Source organism: Eretmochelys imbricata, chromosome 8 (assembly GCF_965152235.1).
Source record: "Eretmochelys imbricata isolate rEreImb1 chromosome 8, rEreImb1.hap1, whole genome shotgun sequence".
Lineage (NCBI taxonomy): Eukaryota > Metazoa > Chordata > Testudines > Cheloniidae > Eretmochelys > Eretmochelys imbricata.
In genome coordinates, this window is record NC_135579.1 from 104,923,334 (window position 1) to 104,938,646 (window position 15,313).

Here is a 15,313-nt window from a genome sequence, read left to right on the forward strand (position 1 = left end):
GCAAGAAGTTCTACACTGCAAACAGTGGAAAAACAAGAGGGTGTGCACCAGTGGGGTGCTGGCGAGGGGGAAAGCCTGTCCCATGGGAAGCTCCCCTTCTTACGCTGACTCTTTCTTCCTCCCTCTTTCCCCAGCAGCTCTCAGGTTCCCATAGTGATGGGGAGATGTTACACAGTATTCTTTAAAAAAAGAAAAGGAGGACTTGTGGCACCTTAGAGACTAACCAATTTATTTGAGCATAAGCTTTCGTGAGCTACAGCTCACTTCATCAGATGCATGCAGTGGAAAATACAGTGGGGAGATTTATATACATAGAGAACATGAAACAATGGGTGTTACAAGTGAGCTGTAGCTCACAAAAGCTTATGCTCAAATAAATTGGTTAGTCTCTAAGGTGCCACAAGTCCTCCTTTTCTTTTTGCGAATACAGACTAACACGGCTGTTACTCTGAAACCTGTCACTTAAGGTGAGCTATTACCAGCAGGAGAGTGGGGGGGGGGGGGGGCCTTTTGTAGTGATGATCAAGGTGGGCCATTTCCAGCAGTTGACAAGAACATCTGGGGGTGGGGCGGGAGGGAATAAACAAGGGGAAATAGTTTTACTTTGTGTAATGACCCATCCACTCCCAGTCTCTATTCAAGCCTAAGTAAATTGTATCCAGTTTGCAAATTAATTCCAATTCAGCAGGCTCTCGTTGGAGTCTGTTTTTGAAGATTTTTTTGTTGAAGAATTGCCACTTTTAGGTCTGTAATCGAGTAACGAAAGAGATTGAAGTGTTCTCCAACTGGTTTTTGAATGTTATAATTCTTGACGTCTGATTTGTGTCCATTTGTTCTTTTATGTAGAGACTGTCCAGTTTGACCAATGTACATGGCAGAGGGGCATTGCTGGCACATGATGGCATGTACATTGGTCAAAGTGGACAGTCTCTGCGTAAAAGAATAAATGGACACAAATCAGATGTCAAGAATTATAACATTCAAAAACCAGTTGGAGAACATTTCAGTCTCTTTGGTCACTTGATTACAGACCTAAAAGTTGCAATTCTTCAACAAAAAAAACTTCAAAAACAGACTCCAAAGAGAGACTGCTGAATTGGAATTAATTTGCAAACTGGATACAATTAATTTAGGCTTGAATAGAGACTGGGAGTGGATGGGTCATTACACAAAGTAAAACTATTTCCCCATGTTTATTCCCCCCCCCTACCCCCCACTGTTTCTCAGGCGTTCTTGTCAACTGCTGGAAACGGCCCACCTTGATTATCACTACAAAAGGTCCCCCCCCACCCCCGCTCTCCTGCTGGTAATAGCTCACCTTAAATGATCACTCTCATTACAGTGTGCATGGTAACACCCATTGTTTCATGTTCTCTATGTATATAAATCTCCCCACTGTATTTTCCACTGCATGCATCCGATGAAGTGAGCTGTAGCTCACGAAAGCTTATGCTCAAATGAATTGGTTAGTCTCTAAGGTGCCACAAGTACGCCTTTTCTTTTTGCGAATACAGCCTAACACGGCTGCTACTCTGAAACCTGTCAGTATTCTTTAACTGACCTCTTTCACTCTGGACCAGTGATGTCCTTAAGAGCACAATCTAAACTGTAGCAGGGTCTGAAGGAAAAGGAGGTATCTATATGTGTCTATCCCGCAAACAAAAATCCCAAGAAGAAAATATTCCACTTCCCACCTAATCAGTCAGCATTGCCCTGTGGTAGCTGAGGGGGACTTTCAGAGGCCCCAAGCAGAGAGAGGCTCCCAACTCCAATTGAAAGTCAATAGCAGTCAGGTGCTAACTCTCAGGAGAGCCTTTTTTAAAAATTTCCTCCTGAATAATTGTGAATATCTCTTTCCACCCTGTTTTAATGATGCAGCTTTTATTACACATATTTAAACAGTGTTTATAATCTCTTGTTACGAAGTCAAACTATTGTCTCCCTAGTGTCTGAAATGTACTGTGTGAAGGCTCATATGGAATTTAATCTCTCCACTTCCAGAGGGATGTATTGAATTTTTTTTTTTGCCTTCACCTTTCACAGCACGGGGGTATCTTAAGCTTTTGTGAAAACCTCACTCATCGCGTTTTTGTGTTAGTATTTTGTGCTCTAACTTTTTTAATGGTAAGTTTCCTCAACAGATCCTGCACTTGAGTTAGTTCTGCTAGTATATGGAACACAAAAGAGGCTAGAAAAAGAGAACACCTACTAACTCCCCCCTTCAAAAGACCTGTTCATTGGCCTGTCAGTTTACTGACATAGGACTTGAAGGGCCACTCAAAATGGAGGGTTTGTATAAAAATTTTAAAACAGATGAACAAATTTTCATTCATATCAAAGTTTGTAGAACCACCATCTCCTTTGGGTTTTCACTTCCCTGCTGTATTGCCGCTAGAATTACCTCTAGTGTGGACGGATTTGACGGTAAATAATAGTTAAACCAACCAAGCTGAGTTAAGTGCAGAAAGTAAAACCGCACCAATGGTGAAAAGCAAATTCAAACTTCAGAATTATTTCAGTTTAAATAATTTAAGAGGTTAGTAGCACAAGGAAGCAATACTTTTAAATGATTATTTCAGTTGTCCTTTTTAAATTAAAAAAAAAAGTTGCAAAAGGACATGGCTCCATTTTAGGATGCTAGATGTGTATCACTCCGTGTTCAGAGCATACGCCTGCACTTGGGAATGAGGGGAACAAAACTTCCCAACCTTCCTTGTTCGCAGGGATCCCATACAGGAACGTGCAGGTAACCCAAGAGCGTGTGTTTGTGGAGGATGGTCCCTGTAAGAGAGCATCACTTAAGTCGGGAGTCTTCCCCCTTCCTTGTAAGGTTGTGATTCAGACGGAGTGAGCCAGGCCAGCAGCATGTCTGGCCACAAAGCTAAAGGTGTTTCTCTTCTCCTATTCAGGGCTGAGTGAAAAAGGACAAGGAATAAAGCGATTGAGTTCACTGGATGACAAGATCCCGCCCAAGTCACCCCGCCCACGCCGCAACATCTTGCTGTCACGCAGTCAGTCAGATATCTTCTCCCGCAAGCCCTCCCGGAAGATCAATGTACAGGACCCCTACTACACACCAAGCAAGGGGGCGGCGCGGAAAGTCAACCCCTTCAATGCCAGGGAAGACCTGAAGGGGGGGAAGATCAAATTTTTTGACATGCCAAGCAAGTCTGTGATCTCCCTTGTGTTTGACTTGCACTCCCCAGAGGCAGAGGACTGCCTGAAGACTAGCCAGTCCCTGTCCAGGCAGGTTTATAGCACGGACTGGCAGGAATTCTCTTTCCCCCCTGGGAGGCGGTGCAGATCTCTCCCAGTCTCTCCCGAACTTCTGCATAAAGATTATGTCCCTTTTGGGGGTCTGTGTTCAACTGTCAGTAGGTGTGACTCGACCCAGCTAGGGGCTGAGATGCGGCAAAAACTCCTGAGCAGCAGTAAGTATGGAGTATCAGAAATCCCTCCCTTTCAGGCCAGATCTCACAGGCAGGATTCTCCTTCGGTGCCAGAGCAAGTGGAGGACATGGACTACTCCGATTGGCCAGAGTCCCAGGAGGAAAATGGATTCTGTCCTGTTAAAAACACAAGTGAGGATCCAGGATATAACCAACCGCTAGTGCAGGCTCAGTCCGAGTCCCTAAGATACAAGGGGCGCTCAGCCCAGAATTCAGTCAACTCTGAGGAAGGCAGCTCCTTGAGAGTGTTTGCGAGCTCTGAAGACATGGAGGTGGAAGATGAGATCCGGAAGAACTTACTGCCAGAGGCTTCCAAATCTCCATTCAGTGTTAACCCCTCTGTGGAGCTGGGCAGAGAGACGTTGTCATTTGAAGTGCTGGATATGGACAGCTCTGCCCCACTTTCACTGGCACCTCCTAATACGTCAGCATCTGGTGGCACACAGTCAAAATGTGACATTTAAGGAGAGGGCTTAAAACCCAGATACATTCTTGTGGGGACAGGCTGTCCCCATTCACTTACTTTTTAACTTTTTCCTGTAGTGCTAAGTCTTGGATATTTCAGTGGATCATAGAAACCGGCCATCAAACAGGAGGCTGCAAAGCGCATCTGAAGAGACAGTTGTTTTTTTTTTTTATTTTTAAATGTGTCCATCATCCCTTAGTTCACTACAAGAGGCAACTACTGCAACCAGCATCGGGCAGGATGCCCACAAGGTCCCATAATCATTGCAGGGCTGTATGCAGCAGGAGCTTGGTAGTGTGTAAGTGATTTGAACCACAGCCCTGCATCTTTCACTTTAGCACTCTGTCTAGCTGGTGCGTGTGAATTCAGTTGGGAGCCTTGTCTAATATTGGAAGAAAGGCTCTCTCTTGGACAGTGCTAGGCAGATATAAATGCCTTCAGAGCTCTAACAGGATCTGCAGGCTCACAGCACACTCTTGAACAAACTGATCTCAAAAGCAAGGAAAACACAAATCTTCTGCTGGTAGCAGTCTGAAAACTTAGCAGCACGCCAAGTACCTGCTGATTAACAGGAGGAAACTATTCTCTTGTATGCTTCTTGTGCCCTGGGGTTCAGTTTCTGATACAAGGATCTGTTAGTCCCAGTGAAACACGCTGGCTCAACAGCCTTGGAGACTGCAGACCCGTGTGCATCCCTAGAACAGATACAGCACAGGCCACAACACTTTAGGTTCTCCCCATACACGCAGCTATCTGTGTATCTTAACCTGCCACAGAGGGAGATTACTGTAGGGTTGAAAGGGGAGCTCAGACACCAGGCACGTTCATTCACTGGCCTCTCATGAAACTGCAAATAAAAGCTTTGTGTTGTGGACACTTGTCCATGAGGAACTGAATTGACACCATCAACTCTTTCCACATACACTCACCAAACAGCACTCTGGGAACAACTCGGCACTCACTGCTGACTTGGCCAGGCTCGAATCAGTCACCCAGAGACAAAAGGGTCCTGTTACCCTTTTCCCGTCCTGTCAAACATCCCATTCCTCCTAATGTGATGCTGGTGTAACTGCAATAACAATCTGTCCCTATTTACACCAAGCAGCTTGATTGATAAATTTGTCAAAGAATAAAAACCCTATAGTGCAATGGATGTTGGCAGCAAAGCTTTCAGCGATGTTCATGCAAATCTAAAGAAGCTTTTCACTGAGAAGGGGATTAGGACAGACTCATGATAAAGGCTTTCAGCTTGTTAGAGACACTGAAGAAAATCAGTTTCTCCCCATAAATTCAATGTTCTGTATTGCTTTGGCAAAGAGAAAGTAACAGGCAGGTGTATCTCCATTTGCTTCTGAGTGCAGTTTTATTTTTCCACCAGAATGTAAATTTGAAAGAAACAATAGTGTGTTTAAAGCCAGCCACTGTCGGCACATTTGTGTGTGTCTGAGAGGCAGGTGCTAGCCCTGTGGTAGATAGACATAGAAAGCTTGTCCTGTGGTTCTATTTACACAGCTTCCTGTATGGTCCTTTCACCTGCACTTCCTGAGATTAGAATGTGTGGGGTTTTGCCTGCATTATCATTCCGGGCTCTCACAGGGCCACATATCAGCTTATCTGTAAGACTGACATTTACAACAGGCCCTCTGTATCACTTGATGGCCCCTGGTACTTGGGAATTTCACCCCAAGTACTAACGTGGAAACTCTTGTTTCCATGCAGCAGCCTTGGGAGAACTCAGCACTGATGGTGGGAGAGGAAATATAAAGCAACAGTGTCCCTTGATGGAAATTAGGTTATTCCTCTGCTTGTCTCACCCCAAAGAAATAGAGGATGAGGAAGAAGGGGTTTTAGAGACCAGCTAGGAAAGTTGTTTGAGAATGAGGGATGAATCCTGGGTTTGTGGGGTGGTAAATTGCCTCCTGGCCCATGAATTACTTAAGATTTCCTCTCTCAGTGCTTGTGTGAAAGTGGCCAGCAGCATTGCCCCTTCCCATTGGCTGTGAAGAATTAAATAGGAATCCCTGGGCCTCCTTGAATTCCTTAGCACAGCCCTTGCCAGTGGGACAGGTCTTGGTAGCATGAAAGAAAAAATGTGTATCCCTAATAAGGTCTTTTAACCCTTCTTTGCTCCTGTACTCCCCCTCCATCAAAGAGGTGCTGATTTCTAGAGCAGTCCTTTTCCATTCTTCTTCGGCAGGTTTTCTGTCCTTGTGCATCCTCTCGGGGGGATGGGGGGGGTTGGGAGGCGACAGAGTATGGAGCTTCTTGGCTGGCAGGTGCTACCCACTTACATGCAGTTTCTGTTCAAGGCTGAGAAACTATCTAGCTAATCAAAGTAACAATCATCCAGCTGATGCTTGTTTTACAATTGTAGCCATTCGCAAAGGAAACCATCCTCACCAGCTGCTATTGTCACAAGGCAGGGTTAGGTTTGTGACTTCAGGCAAATGAGCAATAACAAGAAGTGTTTATATTTGGAAGCTTCACTGGATTGCAGGGAATCTAACCAGCATCCTACTTCTCCCTTCAGTCCCAGTGGAGAGACTGAGTAAAGAAATCACGCCTCGTTTGCTTTTGTGTTTGTTAGATCTTAAAACAATGATGCTGTTGCAACAGCATCTCGCTGGGGATGCCTGTTGCACCGGAAGCTCTGCTTTCAGCTCTTCTGTTAAACTTGACTGTGAAGCTCTTGTGTTGACAGGCATGGGATACATCCATGGCTCCAGTCAGACTGACTTTTCCTGCCCTGGGTGAATTGCTTCCTTGCTTCAGTATCTTTTAAAATCTGTATTCCCCAGCTGTTGTATAAACACCATGGCTAAAATAATTTTAGTTGGGGGGAAAAGTATTCCACTTTTTAAACAGAAAGCCAGCTGTGTTGTGTAGGGCACGGCCCTGTCGCTTCCAGCCCGCGGTGCCAAGTTGGAGATAGGTCACAGAGATGGAAATGCCAAGGAATGGTGCTGGACTGTTAACATGCCGTCTTTCCCAAGTACCAGGTTATGTGTGGGAGTGGCACGTGAATGGAAGTCTGGTTTTTCAATTGGTAAGTCTCTCAGAAAACCAAGTCTTTCTGCGGTCTGATTTGGTTAACACTAATCGTTAACTGTCCATCTGGCCACGCAGAGCCAGACTAGATTGGTTAGATGGAGCTTGGTCGCTCGTCCCTCCACAGATGCTGTTGTCCTACGTGGAATAACTAGTAGCCCATACTGTGAGGCAGCTTCTCCCAGCTACTGATGACCATTAATACAAACTGCTAAAAATGAGTTCAGGCAAACCCCTCTTTTTACAGTAATGCGATTAAAAGTTGTTTTGTTCCGATTGAATTTTATCATGTTTTTGACTTTTCTAATAGATGCAATTCTGGCTTTTTAAACTATTTCTAGACACTGCTACGTCTCCTTAAGAAATCTAACTTAAATTCACTTTAGCTGTTTCTATGTTGGATTCATTTAAATGTCTGTTATAAGCTATTTTGTTGTTGATTGGTGACATACAAGAAAGAGAGCACATATGGTAAATTGCTGCCCCTGACAAGAAGCAGATGCAGGGCAAAGGGCTACAATAGGTTTATTCTGCTTTGTTGAAAGGTGTTGCTATACAGAACGTTTCTTGCCAGTACAACTAAAGACACTTGAATAATTCCTGTTTGCACTTAATGCTATTGTTATACCGCATGTCACTACATTTCTATGCAAAAACAAATAACCTTTTTGGGCAGGTGGATATTTGATTAAATAAGTTTAAAGATCTTTGCAAGATGATCTATTTTCATATTTATGAAGGAGTTTTATGTCTTAATATTTTGCAGTCTGTAAATAGCTAAACTTGTAATTAAAGGCTTAGGAAGAAGTTTGTAGCCTGTGTACAATAGTAAGTTAACACTGCCAGAAAAAAATCTTTGCAAAACAAGTTTTTTCTAATATTGGGGATATTTATGAATATGTAAAGAAAGCAAATCTTGTTTTTATGTTGATTGATCTTCTGACTTTTGATGTTTTTTGAACTATGGAAATGGTGTATGTTTTATTGGAACTGCAATAAGAAGTAACCAAAGATGAATCTAGTTAAATATTTTCATAATTTTTTTTCTTGGTCAGTTTTTGTAAACTGTTTCCCAACTTGCTTTCAAAATAAAAATAAAAGAAAACAATGATTCTTGTGGTCAAGAGGACAAAAGTGGAAAAACTGACTATCCTATAAGCTCATTAAAGTGTTCACAGTTCCTAGGTATGAAATACAAATTTGGTTTCATATAGCGCCTTTATTTGTAAAGTGCTGAGTTACATGCAGTGGTACCAGAAAAAAAAAACAGCCTCCCACGTGCATCCTACGCAGGGCAATGTTGGCGTCCAGGTTACTTATCCATTGTCTCTTCCCGAAGTGTCTTATGCTGCTCAGCACCTGGAAATGGACTGCCCCACAGCATTAGCAGCCTACCTTGTTCTTTGGCAGACAGCGATGGTATTGCCAAAGGACAGAAAACCAGGAGCATGTATGGTACTGTAGAGGGATGAAATGAGACAAGGGCCTAGATCGTCAAAGGTATTTAAAAGCATCTAACTCCCATTGATTTCAGTGAGAGCTGGTTCATCTCCTCAAAGGCACTTAACTCCCATTGATTTCAGAGAGAGTTAGATGCTTAAATACCCCTGAAGAACTTATCTACAATAGAAATAAGACACCTAGACTGCAGTAAAGCCAGGTGAGGGATGCTCACTGTGGTAGGTGTTTTGTGTATGTACACGTGGGGTTGTGATCACTTAGTTGCTGTTTTAGCCTTTATAAATACATACGCCCCAAGGGAAGTGGTGGAAGCAGCAGGGCTTTGAGCCATTTCAGCACTAAAGTGGACAAGGCATGGCTCTGTCCTAAAGCTTTGTATAGGCACAGGCATAATCTGGAGATGGGCTAGACCAGCGGTTCTTGCATGTGGCCACCAGGGGCTTTTCTAGTGGCCACAGCTGCCTTGGTGGGGGGCAAAGCAGCCACCCCTCCCTCCCCCAGGGTCACTAGCAGGGCAAATCCCGGGCCCCTTCTGGAACCACAAACACTGTACCAGCAGGCAACCAGTGTGAGTTTCCCACCTTCCCGGGGCGGTGAGGCTTGGGCTTCAGTGGTAGGTGGCAGGCTCTGGCCATGTGATGGAGGGCTCCATTCCCAGCCACAGGGCTTGGAACAGAGGGCTCCATTTCCAGCCACACACCCCCGCCCCCCGTTGCCGCTGGCCCTCTGCCTCCTTATCCACCTCCCCATCTAGGGCTTAATTTGTCCCCCAGCTTGCCAGGGCTGAGTAAATCGGCTGTGAAATGTGGTATTAACAAATATCACTTTTCACAATAGCGGATTTACTAGCTAGCAAGTCTCCAAAATAAAAAATCATCAACCCAAAACAGCAAACCATGTCAAGCACCTGTTTCTGTTTAGGTCCAGTAAAGAATAGGGACAACTGAACGTTATTTTTGAGTCTGCAAAAACACCATGCTTAAATAGATTACAATGGATTGGACTCGTCTACGGGCATATGTTAGTTTTTCCTAAAGTTTTAAGTATTTTAGGAAAAATTGTCAGAGCGGCCACCAGCAAGAGTCGGTGGCCACACTCAGGCCACCAGAACATTTGTTGAGAGAACCCCTGGGCTAGATGCCTTGGCAGCTAATAGTGTTTTAATACACTCACAGTATTGTAAGGTATTTGATTTGGTACCACATAACGTGATACGGCATGCATTCAGTAGGCTAAAAGCTGGCTGATAGGTCTCAAAATGGAATTGTAAATCAAATAGGTGTGTTTCTCTTGAGTTCCTGCAATGATCAGTTTTTGGCCTCATGCTAGGTCATATTTTTATTAAAGAAAACAAAATTATCACAAAGTTTGCAGACGACGCAAAAACGGGGGCAGGAAGCGGTAAATAACAGGACAGGTCACTTTACACAGTGTGATCTGGATTGTTTGGTAAGCTGAGTGCAAGCAAACAATATGCATTTTAATATGGCTAAATGTTACAGGCTGGGGGATTCTCTCTTGGGAAGCAGTGATTCTGATCTGGGGATGGATAATCAGCTGAACACGAGCTCCCAGTGAGATGCTGTGAACAAAGAGCTGATGTGATCCTCAGATGCATAAATGGGAACTTTGAGTAGGAGTAGAGAGGTTATTTAACCTCTGTATTTGGCACCAGTGTAACCACAGCTGGAATTGTGTACACAGGTCTAGTGTCTATAATTCAAGAAGAATGATAAACTGGAGAGGGGTCACAGAAGACCCACAAGAATGATTAAAGGATTAGAAAACCTGCCTTACGGTGATAAGCTAAATAGAGTAAGCTCTTTGAGACTAACCAAGGAAAGGTTGATGGTTGCTTTGATTAGAGTCATAGAATATCAGGGTTGGAAGGGACCTCAGGAGGTCATCTAGTCCAACCCCCTGCTCAAAGCAGGACCAATCCCCAACTAAATCATCCCAGCCAGGGCTTTGTCAAGCCTGACCTTAAAAATATCTATGGAAGGAGATTCCACCACCTCCCTAGGTAATGCATTCCAGTGTTTCACCACCCTCCTAGTGAAAAAGTTTTTCCTAATATCCAACTTAAACCTCCCCCACTGCAACTTGAGACCATTACTCCTTGTTCTGTCATCAGCTACCACTGAGAACAGTCTAGATCCATCCTCTTTGGAACCCCCTTTCAGCTAGTTGAAAGCAGCTATCAAATCCCCCCTCATTCTTCTCTTCCGCAGACTAAACAATCCCAGTTCCCTCAGCCTCTCCTCATAAGGCATGTGTTCCAGTCCCCTAATCATTTCTGTTGCCCTCCTCTGGACTTTTTCCACATCCTTCTTGTAGTGTGGGGCCCAAAACTGGTCACAGTACTCCAGATGAGGCCTCACCAATGTCGAATAGAGGGGAACGATCACATCCCTCGATGTGCTGTCAATGCCCTTACATATACATCCCAAAATGCCATTGGCCTTCTTGGCAATAAGGGCACACTGTTGACTCATATCCAGCTTCTTGTCCACTGTAACCCCTAGGTCCTTTTCTGCAGAACTGTTGCCAAGCCATTCGGTCCCTAGTCTGTAGCGGTGCATGGGATTCTTCCGTCCTAAGTGCAGGACTCTGCACTTGTCCTTGTTGAACCTCATCAGATTTCTTTTGGCCCAATCCTCTAATTTGTCTAGGGCCCTCTGTATCCTATCCCTACTCTCCAGCGTATCTACCTCTCCTCCCAGTTAATGTCATCTGCAAACTTGCTGAGGGTGCAATCCACACCATCCTCCAGATCATTAATGAAGATATTGAACAAAACCAGCCTGAGGACCGACCCTTGGGGCACTCCACTTGATACCGGCTGCCAACCAGACATGGAGCCATTGATCACTACCCATTGAGCCCGACAATCTAGCCAGCTTTCTATCCATCTTATAGTCCATTCATCCAGCCTATACTGTAGTCTATAGGAACCTACAGGGGAAAATACTATATAATGAGTTCTTCAATCTGGCAGAGAAAGGTATAACAATCCAGTGGCTGGAAATTCAAACTAGACAAAGTCAGATTGGAAATAAGGGGTAATTTTTTAAGACTGAGTAATTAACCACTGGAACAATTTACTACTGACCATTTGAAAATCAAGACTGGATGGTTTTCTCAAAGCTCTGCTCTAGGAGTTATTTTGGGGATGTTCTGTGGCCTGTGTTGTACTGACGGTGAGACTAGATGATCACAATGGTCTCTTCTGACCTTTAGAATCTGAATCCTGCTCCAGTGAGAGATGGAGAAGCCTACTGTTAGGTAGGGGTTGACCACAACTTGGCTGCTTTAAAAATCATTCCTTCCTGCTGAACTGTACCAGGCTCTTGCTGTATTTGGTTACTCTTGACCAGTGTCCATGGGCCCTGGGTCAGTATTTTCCCTATTTCCCACAACAGTCTTCTGCTACTGTAGCACAGTTGTGACCTCCCAAGAAATGAAATTCAAGACCAGATGAAACACTGGCTAAAATGGTGGGAATAAGAGTGAAGGAAAGATGGTAGGACAAGAATAGAGAACTACTCTAGTTATAATCAGCAAGGAAGAGCGCAAGCTGGCTTTGTGCTATGATAGGGATGTACGCCTCTTTCTAGACATGGATGAGGGCCTTTTCCCAGCAGGCCCTTTCTGGGAAGTGCAGCATGGTCCAGTAGGTGAGACTTAAATACTTTAAGTTCTCTTACTAGTTATGCCTCAATTTCCTGTGTAGCAGAGTCACAGCTCTGCTTTACTTCAGGTTGAGTGTCACTTTCTGTTTAAAGGGCAACTATTCAGGTGCTCTAAAAGCCACACATTACTCATAGACTTTAAGGTCAGAAGGGGCCACAGAACTTCACCTGCCCATTCCTGAAATAGACCCCTAACCTCTGGCTGAGCTACTGGAGTCCTCAAATCTTGATTTAAAGACTTCAAGTTAGAGAATCCACCATTGACACTGGTTTAAACCTGCAAGTGCTCCGTGCCCCATGCTGCAGAGGAGGCAAACCCCCCCCCCAGGGTTTCTGCCAATCTGACCCAGGGGGCAATTCCTTCCAGACCCCAAACATTGCAATCAGTTAGACCCTGATGAGGTGTGCAAGACCCACCAGGCAGTGAGAATTCTCTGGAGGGAATTCTCTGGAGAGAACTCAGAGCCCCCTCCATCGCCTGTCCTGTCTCTGGCCATTGATGGATTTTTGCTACTGGCAGTCACCAGTGAGCCACATGCCATTGTAGGCAGTCCCATCACACCATGCCCTCCATCAACTTATCCAGCTCAGTCTTGAAGCCAGTTAGATTTTTTACCCCCCACTGCTCCCCTTGGAAGGCAGTTTCACTCCTTAAAAACCTTCACCTAATTTCAAGCCAGAACTTGTAGATACCTGTTTATATCCATTTGTTCTGGGGACCACATTGGTGCTAACTTAAATAACTCCTCTCCCTCCCCTGGTATTTATCCCTCTGGTGTATTCATAGAGTGCAATCATCTCTCCCCTCAGCCTGCAAGCTCTCAAGGTAGGTTTTTTCCTCAGATCATCCAGCCCTTCTTTGCACCTGTTCCAGTTTGAATTCATCTTTCTTACACATGGAGACCAGATCTGCACCCAGTATGCCAGGTGAGGTCTCAACACTGCCCTGTCTCTACTGGAAATACCTCACCTAAGACTATTTTACAGCCATATCACATTGGCAGCTCATAGTCATTCTGTGATCAACTAATACACCCAGCTCTTTCTCCTCCTCTGTCACTTCCAACTGATACATCCCCAGCTTATAGCAAAAATCCTTTTGTTAGTCCCTAAATGCCTGACCTTGCATTATTAAATATCATCCCATTTCTTATTACTCCAGTTTACAAGAAGAAAAGGAGTACTTGTGGCACCTTAGAGACTAACCAATTTATTTGAGCATGAGCTTTCGTGAGCTACAGCTCACTTTATTGGATGTAGCTCACGAAAGCTTATGCTCAAATAAATTGGTTAGTCTCTAAGGTGCCACAAGTACTCCTTTTCTTTTTGCGAATACAGACTAACACGGCTGTTACTCTGAATCCAGTTTACAAGGTCATCCAGATCCTCCTGTATGACCTCCCAGCTTCGTCCCATCACAAATTTTATTAGCACATTCTCACTTTGTGCCAAGGGCAGTAATAAAAATGTGAAAGGTTGGTCCCAAAACCAGTCCCTGAGAAATTCCACTAGAAACCTCCCTCGAGCCTGACAGTTCACCTTTCAATATGGCCCATTGTAGTCTCCCCTTTAACCAGTTCCTTATCCATCTTTCAGTTCTCATATTAATCCCCATCTTCTCCAATTTAACTCCAAGTGAAAACTGTATCAGACGTCTTACTGAAATCCAGGTAGATTAGATCTGTGTTTCCCTCGTCTACACAATCAGTTCTCTTCTCACGATCTATCTTTTGTAAAACCACGTATTTTATCCCACTCACTGTTCACCTCTATGTCCTTAACTACTTTCTCTTTCACAATTTGTTCCAAGACCTTCCATACAATTAAGGTCAAATTAACAGGCCTGTAGTTTCCCAGCTGATTTTCCCCCTTTCTTAAAAACAGGAACTATTTTAGTGATTCTCCAGTCATAGGGTACAACCCCTGAAATAAGATTCATTAAAAATCCTTGCTCTTAGACTTGTAATTTCATGGGCCAGTTCCTTTAATATTCTTCGCGATTATCCACCCTCCACAGTACTGTTAAGCTGTTTGAGTTTGACTGCCACCTCGGCTGTGGTAATTTCTGCCTCTGTATCCTCGTTGCCATTAGGCACTATGCCACTACCCCTGAACTCTCCACTCGCCTCATAAAAACCTGAGGCAAAGTATTTGTTTAGGTGTCGGGCCACGCCTAGGTAATCTTTAATCTCTATCCCATCCTCAGTGCCGAGCAGTCCCCCCACTTTCCTTCTTCGAGAGGGCTCCAGAAGCTTTTATTATTGGCTTTAATGCCCTTTGCAAGGTCCAGCTCTGCTTGGCTTTTGGCTGTGCCCTTTATCCCTACACTTTCCAACCTCCAAGAAGTAGCTTTCCTTGCTGATCCATCCCAGCTTCTATTCCTTGTAGGCTTTCGGCTTTCTCTCAATCACCTGTTTGATGTGTTTGCTCATCCAGCTTGGTCTGCAAACATTCCCTAGGAGTAAGGCTACGTTCTGCTCACGGGCATTTTTAATAAAAGTCATGGACAGGTCACAGGCTGTACACAAAAATTTACCGCCCCTGACCTGTCCATGATTTTTACTATATACCCCTGATTAAAACTTGGGCCAGGAGCACAGAAGGGGGTGGGGGTGGCAGGCTCCCTACCTGGCTCCAACTGGCATGTCCCTGCAGCTCCTAGGGGGAGGGGTGGCCAGGGGACTCCATGCACTGCTCCTGCCACAAATGCCTGTTCCACAGCTCCCATCACAGCCAATGGGAGCTGCAGGGGCGGCGCCTGCAGTCACAGGCAGTGCACGGAGCCTCCTGGCTCCTCCGCCTAGGAGCTGCAGGGGCATGCCTGTGGGAGCCAGGGACACCCCAGGTAAGCGCCACCCTGCCCCTCAACTCCTTGCCCCAGCCCTGAGCCCCCTCCCACAAACCCAAACTGCTGCTGCTGAGCCAACCACACTATCCCCTGTAGAAGTCATGGACTCTGTGACTGACATGCAGTCTTATCTACGATTTTTTCCCCCTTGCTTCAGAGAGCTTCTGCAACTTTGACAAAGTAATTCCAAGCCTCCTACACATTCAGATCCCTGAGTTTTTCAGTCCAGTCCACTTCCCTGACTCAGTCCCTTAATTTTTTTTAAGTTACCTCTTTTGAAATCCAGGACCTTTGTTGCAGACTTGTTTTTGTTTATCCTTCCATTTAGTCTAAACTGAATTAGCTCATG

The 15,313-nt window shown here is 44.8% G+C and overlaps 1 protein-coding gene across 3 annotated transcripts in view; it reads left to right on the forward strand.

Moving 5' to 3' along the window:
* The window catches only part of TESK2 (testis associated actin remodelling kinase 2), a 123,164-nt gene extending 115,093 nt beyond the window's left edge, over positions 1-8,071 (forward strand). For all 3 annotated transcript variants that reach the window (XM_077825442.1, XM_077825441.1, XM_077825443.1), the window contains one exon: positions 2,910-8,071. In XM_077825442.1, coding sequence (XP_077681568.1) covers positions 2,910-3,913 — 1,004 coding nt within the window. In that variant the 3' untranslated portion in view covers positions 3,914-8,071. The remainder of the gene's footprint in view (positions 1-2,909) is intronic.
* Positions 8,072-15,313: the final 7,242 nt, after the last annotated feature.